The sequence below is a fragment of the Pyrus communis genome, chromosome 6, assembly GCF_963583255.1.
Source record: "Pyrus communis chromosome 6, drPyrComm1.1, whole genome shotgun sequence".
Taxonomy (NCBI): Eukaryota; Viridiplantae; Streptophyta; class Magnoliopsida; order Rosales; family Rosaceae; genus Pyrus; species Pyrus communis.
The window spans coordinates 2045055-2054641 of NC_084808.1; the positions used below are offsets into that span (position 1 = coordinate 2045055).

At 38.6% G+C, this 9587-nt stretch overlaps 1 protein-coding gene across 2 annotated transcripts; it reads right to left on the reverse strand.

Moving 5' to 3' along the window:
* Window positions 1–809: 809 nt before the first annotated feature.
* LOC137738185 (putative clathrin assembly protein At5g35200) lies at window positions 810–6307 on the reverse strand. Of its 2 annotated transcripts, XM_068477811.1 has the most exons (17): window positions 6170–6307; window positions 5892–5964; window positions 5611–5756; window positions 5450–5519; window positions 5003–5100; window positions 4140–4281; window positions 3940–4040; window positions 3629–3712; window positions 3409–3459; window positions 3233–3298; window positions 3064–3129; window positions 2882–2962; window positions 2719–2796; window positions 2319–2480; window positions 2153–2228; window positions 1890–2029; window positions 810–1722 (listed from the first exon to the last, which is right to left on the reverse strand). In XM_068477811.1, the coding sequence occupies exons 3-17, from the start codon at window positions 5692–5694 to the stop codon at window positions 1258–1260; spliced, it is 1764 nt and encodes a 587-aa protein (XP_068333912.1). In that variant the 5' UTR covers window positions 5695–5756; window positions 5892–5964; window positions 6170–6307; the 3' UTR covers window positions 810–1257. The 2 variants fall into 2 exon arrangements, with proteins under 2 accessions (XP_068333912.1, XP_068333913.1); XM_068477812.1 differs by lacking the exons at window positions 5450–5519; window positions 5892–5964; window positions 6170–6307 and having other exon boundaries at window positions 5611–5725.
* Window positions 6308–9587: the final 3280 nt, after the last annotated feature.

Sequence of the window (9587 nt, forward strand, 5' to 3'; positions counted from 1 at the left end):
CAAATAAGCTCAAAACCAAATCAAAATCTTCAAAACTAAAAAACTATGACTGAAAAAACAAGAACAATCGAAAAAAACTAAATGTGACCAATAAAAAACTAAAAAATCAGAGACTCTTTCAAAATCTAAACCAAAATAAATTCAAAAACACGCAAACACTTGAAAATCTAAATCAGAACTCATAAAATTCAGATAGATGAACGTGAGATAAACACTTACTTTCAAAGAAAGCTTGAATGATTTGAATAGAAATTATGGCGAGAGATCATTAAGGGAGATGACGAAATATAAATCGGAACAAATAAACTTCAGAGAGAAAGAAAAACAGCAGAGAAAACGAAGATATAATTCGAATAATTTGAATCACCGCCGATCGCTATTTAACAGAATATGGGAATGTCGTTTCTAACGGAAAAACCGGACATGACGTCATCTTATGCGGAATTTAAAAATGTCCTTTCTTGAAATGTTTAAAAGGTGTTGTCTCAATATATAATTAAGTATTGAAAGTATACTCTAAGTGTAATTTTTCCTAGTTTAAAGGTTGTGTTTTGTTTAATATGAGAAACCCTAATATCAAGGGTATACTAGTACTTTTACATCAAGTTTTGGTTATAATTATCATAAAATTAAAATGATAGCTATAACTTTATATGGAGCCTAAAATTTGGTTATTTCTTCCAAATTTCCCAAATCGCACGATGAAATAATGCACGGTCCATTGGAGGCCTTTCCCTTCCATTTATATCCATTGGAGGCCCTTCCCTTCCACTTATATCCCTCTTTTTCTTCTTTTCTTCTTTGTTCGGTTTAGTCTTTTGGGGGTGTTAGTCCCTTGTGGTGGCTAGTTCTATCGCTGGATGCCGAGTTCAAGTCCAGTCTACAAATTTGTTCCACAGGTTATTGCTGGAAGCAGTTCACACTTCAAAAAAGTCCTCATGCACTTTTTGTTATTCTCTTTTTTCACTAGGACTCAGTGCACGAGGACTTTTTTGAAGTGCGAACAGCTTGGATTCATATTTTTTTTGTTTTTGAAGTTTAACAAATTGTTCTTTTAGTCTTGGTTCAAAAGAAAAGAAAGGGAGAGAAGAAAATGAGAGAGAGAAGTCATTTACTGTCGAAGCACATCTCAACCTGCAGCACAAGTAGCGCCTAAAATATGAACTGAAATGGCTGCTATTTTACACCAAAAATTTTCATGACTCGGACTGCCGCTGCTCTTCCACTGCAAAACTCAAACCTTGCTTGGGGCAGAAATCAGAAATGCTCAACTTCTTTTGGGGGATCAACTAAACCATGCCATTGCAAGAATTCTGAAGGTGGTTGTGAATAACTCTGATCAATAGCGAAGGGATTGCTGGAAGAATTTGTGGGGTTATGGCTGATGTTGGCTAACTGCTGCTGTTGCTGCTGCTGCATAATGAAAGCTTGTTGTTGAGGCATGAAAGGAGGCATTTGCATGTTGGTTGGCGGTATTGCAAGTGCATTGCTATACGAAGCATAAAATGGTACTTGGCCTTGTTGTACTTGTTGGGGCATGATAGCCATCTGCATGTTGGTTGGGTGAAATGGGGAGGCTAATTGGTAAGGATCAACAACATCATCGAAAGGATTAGACGGCATCTGTCTATGGTAGTACATCACGTTATTATTCTGATTTTGTGTACTTGTGATTGCACCATCGTACAGACTGTCCAGTGTCAACCTGTCCAGCCCAACACCCTGCATATTTTTTAACACAGAAGAGCAATGTTACCCCAATCTTCTGAGTAATTTTTTCCAACAACCGGTTATAATTAATTTGGTGTTATCAGATTGCCTTAATCCAAATCCGTAATCAGGACCAATTATCCTAAGTGCAAGCACGTGACAAGGAAAGGAAGCCTTACCGACTTTATCTCTTCAACTGGAGCTACATTAGAAGTTGGTGCTGTAACTGCAGCTGCGTGGCAACTTGGTGCTGTAAAAAGTGCCACCTCCCAACTGGACTCCTCCGCACTTGTCGTATTCAGACATTCTGGTTTGGAATCTGATGTGATAAGATGTACAAGCCAAATAAACCATTTAGTATATCTATCCTTAGACTGTTCGACACTACATGCTAGGTAGCATAGTATCAAATAAAAACAAAGGAAAAGTAGAAGTTAATTACCAGGCTCAACGATTGCAAGTGCGAGGGAATTTTTCTCATCCGATTCTGATGTTGCCAGAGTTAAATCATCGAAGCTCTAATATAAAGAATGACAAGAACAGATGAGTGAAGGAAATTAAAATGCAAGTGTCCATTTTTATACCAAACGCAGCAGCATTTACCATACCAGGAGGTCAACAACATGTGATGTGGCAGCAGCCTCACTCTCACTCTTTGGGCCTTCATTTGATTTTTGTTCACTATTATTATCATCTGGTTTGTGGTCAATTAACAAATCACCTTCTATCGTCTCAACTTCCTTGGGAGCAGAATCTTGCTCATCATCGGTCTGATCACAAGTTATGCTGTTGATTAGCTCTTTAATTGAGAAATTTTGGTGGAAAGAAGTTTGATGCACGAAGTATATAATGCGGTTACAACTTGTTATAATTGCCCACGAGAAACATACAAAAGATTTAGATTGTTCTATTATGTGGACATGAGCCTCCCTTCGATCAAATAAGTTTGTCAAATTATGGTGAGTGCATAACATGAGAACCACAGAACAAAAAGTTGAAGCATCATACCGGTGTACATTGAAGCGTTGTACTGCAGGGAGCCTCCTTCACATAATCTTCCAGGGTAGTCAAGAATGATGCAGGGGGCTGCAGTTATAGATAATATCCACACTCAGGAATCAATTCAAGGGGGACTCATAAGAAATACAAAGTCAAAATTGAAAACTCCAACCCGTTCAATTTTAATGAATTTCAGTGCCCGTCCAAAATTAAGGCTCCTGCAGCTCTCAAAGAACTCCGATAACCTCTCTTCCTACAGCAACATAAAATGTTTCCAAATTTGAAAATAAAGTTTGATATAACATCTTTGAAGGAAGCAATAGTACAACAACAAGAGCAATGAGCAACATATACCTGACTTCCTGACTTCTTATATATTTCAAGTGCTTTAACTGCATCATCTCGCTGCATCTCAAAAACCTGCCAGAAAATAGAGTGAGAGTGCTAGATTGATGTTTCATGAAAGCTAGCTAGGATGAACACAAAAGCCTTCCATATTGCACAGATGAAAACCAAGGCTCACCTTGTCAAGTAAATTGACAATACCACCATTAATTGCAGCATACAGCTTTGTACTTTCACCTGCAACCTGATGGAGGAACACCCTACGCAAGGTTAGAACGAAGATTACAGGAGCTAATCTGAGGTTAGGTTATAGCTAGCTAGTAACAATATTGATGAGGTTCTGATAATTCTTACCATTGAAAGGGCATATTGAATCAAGACATTATATAGTGTTCCCACCTCTGGCTGCAAAACAGCAAGATATCGATACTTTCATAAAATATTTAAGGGGGAGAGACACAACAGTGGCGGATAAGATCAGTTTTCAATTTAAAATGCAGGAAAAATGAATGACACAAATTTCAAAGAGGATAATGAAACTACAAAAATAAAGTAAAAAAGCATGGATTCGCACCTGGCAATCAAGAAGGCGAGAAAGAAGGTGTTGCAAAGCGGGTAATTGCCTTAGTAAGTCTGTGGTATCAAGTTCCTTGGGTTTCTGTAGACATATCAAACATATTAGATCCTTTATTCGTAACAGCATCTCAAAACTGACCAACGATCTGAAAATAGCAAAGAAATGTAACATACAGTTGACGTGTTAAAATCGATAGTGTTTAAGCATACCAAACGATGGGTTGGTTTAGCATAAAATACACGTTCAGTGGGCTTTAATATATTGAAGATGAGCTTGCTTACACATAATGATTTATTCAAACTGCATACCGAGTGATCTTTCTGAACGTCATACTTCAATACGCGGAAACATTCAAGGTGCTCTTCAAGATATGATGCATATGTCCGCACCCAGGCAGAATAACCCAATGCTTGATGCCAAAACATACCTCAATGGTCAGTCTTAGCAGTGCTAGCTAGAAAACCTCTTCAGATAATAAATTAATGTTAAGAAAAGGAATAGTACGTACCACTTGTACTTGATTCATCCCAAACATGAGATAAATCCAGCATATGACCTCTACTCCAGCTATATTTGACTAGCGAGTCGCAAAATGTATCATCAACTTCCCTCAACCCGCGGTGCACAACAATCACAGTTTTCAGTGCTACCTACGCATATACATAACTGCAAGCTGAGACTCTTTGTATTCTTACAAATATTGTTTATATTCATACATTAACAAATAATGGGAAATGTCCATTGCAGACGGAGATCATTGGAAACAAGAATCATACATGCGGAGAGTTATTTGAAGAAAGATGTATATACAACTAATACAACAACGTGGAACCAGGAGTTACATACTTCTTCTTGTCAGGTTGAATACATTTCCAATATTATCACAACACGAAATCAAGGGGTTATGACAACCATTAAAAAGCAGGTCATCAGGTCTAGTGTTAGCTGAATAATCTGATATTTCGATACGAAACTGGTATTGAATAAAGAAAACTTGAGGGTTCTAGTTTACATTTATTTTCCCCTTCTTGATCTAGTACTGCATGAACAATACTAACTACCTATATCTGAAAGGATTCGATGTAATATGACTTTAATTTTACCACCAATATTGCCTATATTATACATTGGTAGTGTGGAAAATCGGTTAAATTTGAGAAGAAAAACTACTTCCGCTGAGCTGCTGAATACACTAAACTGTTCGGATCCATTAGTAGATTATCTATGATATATTTATCGACTAACCCAATCTTATCATATGCAATTGACATCTACTCCCTGAACCTATCAGTTACTTCTGCTGTATGTATGCACTGCATGAAGCAGTTGTAAAGGGAAACAAAATAAGCAAGGTGGTCAATAGGAGCATACCTTCCAACTGTGGGTCTTAGAAAGACGCCTGGCAAGACCAAAGATGCAATACGCAACTTCAGCACGAGGTCTTGAAGCTGACACTGCATTTAATATAGCTGGCAACACAAGAACATAAGCAATCTAAGTGGAGATGAAATGAAAGTAGGCGAGTAGCAAACTTGTTATTTTCTGAATTGACATTAGATACTCGGAAAAACTTATTGCTGAAATTTCTCTGCATCCTATCCATATAACACAATGAAAAACAAGTCTGAAAACATTGGTTTATAATCTGAGGCTACTTTTCTAGTAGAACCGAACTGAATAATTGAATGCTCAACTTCCCTAGCTATCAGTGGGAATTTTCATATTACAGATCAGAAGTATCCAATCGAATGAAAACCATAGATAAATAAACTCAACGAAACAAGCATGCATGTTGGCAAGCAACAGCAATTCACACACTTATAACATGTTTCTCCTTGGGCAGTAGTTCATCATGATTCGTGGCCTTGGCGATAGCAATGTCCAGTGCCTGCATTGCATATCCCCTATCAAGTTTTATGAATCATAAAGTGATCAATCTGACAAACTAAGGTGACAACACACGCATGCTTTAATATTACCTTGAAATCACCATTGGCTTTCGCCAATCCAACTGTTTTCAACGCTTTTCTTAAGCTTTTCTGACTTCCGGCGCCTGCTGCCATTCCCGTTCAAGAGGATATGTATATAATTCTCCAATCCCCTGTGAATAAGCTCCGACACCAAACTGAACAAAACATTCCAAATTTTACTGTGGACGCAGAACTTTATTTGAAGCACAAAATCGAAAAAAATGTGTTTCAAACTAATGAAAAAGAAATGCACAATGATCGTTTTATATCGCGGTTAATATCTATAGTACCTCAAGGAACAAGAAACACCTTCGGTAGTACAAATTCTCGTATCAAGAATTGAAACACTTTCATTCAGAAGCCCTTGTCATACAAACCAAACATATATTATGTTGTTAATCGCTCCTAATGCCAATTCCCTATTAACAAGCATGCACTTACGCATTTTCAAATTTTTATGATCTGCAATGCGCATATATATATATATATTGTATGTATTAACGAATTAAAAGGTAGAAAAATATTTATAAATAAAATAAAATAAAATAAAAAAAAACAACGTGATCACCAGAGAGGGTTTGATTGCCTGCCAGAGACAGGCAGTGATCGGAAGGAATGGCCGGATGTGGACTCCAAAATTGCAAGGACGAAGACGAACGCGTGAAAAAGGCCTCCGCGTTATATTCGCACCGCAAATGGAGGTGAAAATAAATCCCGCGACATTATTCAGTTATTTAAACTAACACGTTTTAATATTTGTTGTGATTTCACCAAACCCGACAAGGCTCCAAAATTAAAAGAGGACTTGGCCGAAGCCTAGCATTGAGCCCAGAAGCAAGTTAAGGCCTTCTCAGCCAAGAGATACAAGCCACGTGTCTATAATTGATGTGACAAGCGATGGAGACTAACTTACTACCAACTAAAGAACACTTTCCAGTGGCATTACAAGTACAAGACTGATGACTCATTACCCTCCAAATGCTTTCGGGTAACAGCAAAAGTTACAGCAGTCGGGCTAATTTGTCTATATAAGGGAGAAGAGACAACAGAGACAAGGACACTCAACCAATTAAACAAACAAACATACAAACTCTACTCTCAAGCCAGATTTGCATCCAAAAACTAAAATCAATCCAGATTCAGTCTTTTTAGCGATAGTCCTTTAAGGAAGCTATCTCTTGTTTAGTTTAAAAGCTCTGCTACCTCCCTCAGTAGCATAGTATAGATTCCCTTGTATAAACTTTTTTACCATCCATCCCTTTTTAGCATATAAACCCTGTAAATACAAATATAAGTGACTGTAAGAAGTTCAACCTTGCCCAACAAGGTGAAATCTTGCCCGAAGCTCTTCGTTTGTTTTCTAAATTAGTAGATCATTTCCACTTGTTTTTCTATTGTAAAGAGTTCCATTTGCATCTGGATTTGGTTAAGTTTAGTGGATATGTTTCCATTGAGAGCAATCTAGGACCAAACAAATGACTTAAAGGGCTCTGAACTCCCTCCATTCAAGCATACAAGATTATAAACTAAAAGTCCTTATTTGCAAGGCAAGAAAAAGAGCTTAATGTGGACTTAACCCATCCACGACAATCCTTTGATAACAAGAAGTATGAGTAACTTGGGGCCCAAGTAATCGACTTAACACACTTGTTCTACATCTGCTATACTGAGATAGCAACGACATGCCTAACACTTAGTTAGTTTTGATTGTGAGTCTCAAGGCCTACACCTAAGACCCCACAAAGGCACCTTTCAGGACTAACTTTGTTCTCTTCTTGTAGCACATTAACAAGCAAGAGCCCAACTACACATCCAAAGTGCCAATCCCTTGGGGAGCTGTGCTGAGGTCCAAGGAGCCTTCTCCAGATAAATCTTTGCCCGAACACTAGCACTCCTAGAAATTTCAAATTATAAAATCAAAAATATACACCCCTTCAAGTCTTTTTGTATTTTCATATGTAACTTCCTTAGGTTTTACAAAGCTTTCACATAACTCCTTCGTTACAACAACAAAAAAATACGATAAATCTCAAGGGACGTCCTTGTAATTAACTCTAAATTTGTCAAATAGAGAATTATCATGGAATGAGCTTTTCGAAAACAAATATGACTTTCATAGGTGTTGGTACAATTTTTGAAACGTCATGAGCTTTTATGAGAATACAAAAAACATTGGTGTGAAGTGTAAATAAGTCTCACATTTTATACTTTTTTGGGAGCTGTTAAAACTGGCACTCTAGCCACTCAGTACTATGGTCTGTGGTATTGTTCGTTATTTGTAAGTGAGAGGTATGTAGACACCGAAATTTCAGTGAAATAAATGTTAACCAATGTATTAAAATTACAACATTTATTCATTTCACTTACATCACACATTCATTTCACCTACATTACACATTTACTTCACCTACCAACTCCACTCACTTCACCAAAAAATGGATGGTGGTGATTCACTCTCTTGGCCTATAAATAGCCTTCTCCATCAAGAGAAAAGAAAAGGAATTTACATCACACCAAAACCTTGAAGCTTTGAAACTCCAAAAGCTCTCAAGCAAACCCCGAAAGATTAGTAAAACCCTATTTGTTCTTCGTAAAATCCCCCTTCAAGATCAAGCCTCGACGGCCCTTGAAGAAACTTCCCTCAACCTTCAAGATCAAGCCCTGAAGGCCCATGAAGAAAGCGTTCATCGTTCATCATCTATTCATCCTAAGATCAAGCCCCAACGGCCCTTTGGATTAACAAAAGAATCAACAAACCCATACAGCCATTCTTCAAGATCAAGCCCAACGCCCCTTGAAGACCCATTCATCAACTGTTCATCCTTAGATCAAGCCCCGACGGCCCTTTGGATCAACAGCTCATCCACAAACCTATACCCTACGAAGATAGAATCAGAGGATCAAATTATAAAGAGATTGTAACCCCAAAATCATTAATACAAAATATATTTTGTGCACGTATTCTTGTTTCTTATTTCAGGAATTTTTTCGTGTTTACAAATTTGGCACGCCCAGTGGGACATCTCTACCTCTCATCTCTATCCTCAAATCATCGAAAAAACGCAAATGGCATCAACAAAATATCAAGATGTTCCCGCAATCAAAGTGAAGAACAAGAACATCATCGCCGCAAGTGGTGATATTTCGGGCATCACAACCCGAAGTAAGGCAAGAGCTCTTTTGGCCGTGGCTTCCGCCCCTGCATTAACTCTGTCAAAAGAACAAGAGCACCTGAGGCACAAGCCTGTGATCACCCTAGCCTCGCTAAGGGCGTCAAGAGGGGAAAGCCCGAGCAAATACTCAGAGTCTTTACTCTCCGATGCTGATTCGAGCGGCGGTACAACCATGCAAGTCATGACCACTGGATCAACTTCAATCGAGGAGCAGCTAGCTCAGATGAATGAAGCAATCGCAAAGCTCACATGAACTGTGGAAGAGAAGGACTTGCAGATTGCCGCACTTGTCAACCAACTAGATGCGCAGCCCGACGTGAAAGTTGACCCAAATGTTGGCCTATTAAAGAAAGAAGTCGACGAAGAAGAGGAGCCTCCAGTGGAGAAAGTCGAAGAGAAGCTGAAGCTAGACCAAGCAACGGCATTCATGGGATCTCTCTCTATCCAGCAGCTACAGGAGATGATTGCAAGCACTATCAAGACACAGTACGAAGGAAGCTCACATGACTCCGTACTGTACTCAAAGCCTTATTCCAAGAAGATTGATGCTTTGAAGATGCCAAGGGGTTATCAGCCCCCAAAATTCATGCAGTTCGATGGAAAAGGCAACCCGAAGCAACATGTCACCCATTTCATTGAAACTTGCAACAATGCTGGGACAGAGGGGGACTACCTCGTCAAACAATTCGTGCGTTCGCTGAAAAGTAATGCTTTTGACTGGTACACTGACCTCGAACCCGAGTCTATCAACAGTTGGGACCAACTAGAAAGGGAATTCCTCAACCGCTTCTACAGCACTCGCAGTACTGTAAG

What these genes read in the sequence shown, in the direction of transcription:
- LOC137738185 (XM_068477811.1), bottom strand. Translation starts at nt 5,694, where the DNA reads ATGGCAGCAGGCGCCGGAAGTCAGAAAAGCTTAAGAAAAGCGTTGAAA. An exon ending in CAAGGAGAAACATGTTATAA is followed by an intron (nt 5,101 to 5,449) that starts GTGTGTGAATTG and finishes TTGTGTTGCCAG; the next exon opens with CTATATTAAATGCAGTGTCA. An exon ending in AATTCATTAAAATTGAACGG is followed by an intron (nt 2,797 to 2,881) that starts GTTGGAGTTTTC and finishes CTATAACTGCAG; the next exon opens with CCCCCTGCATCATTCTTGAC.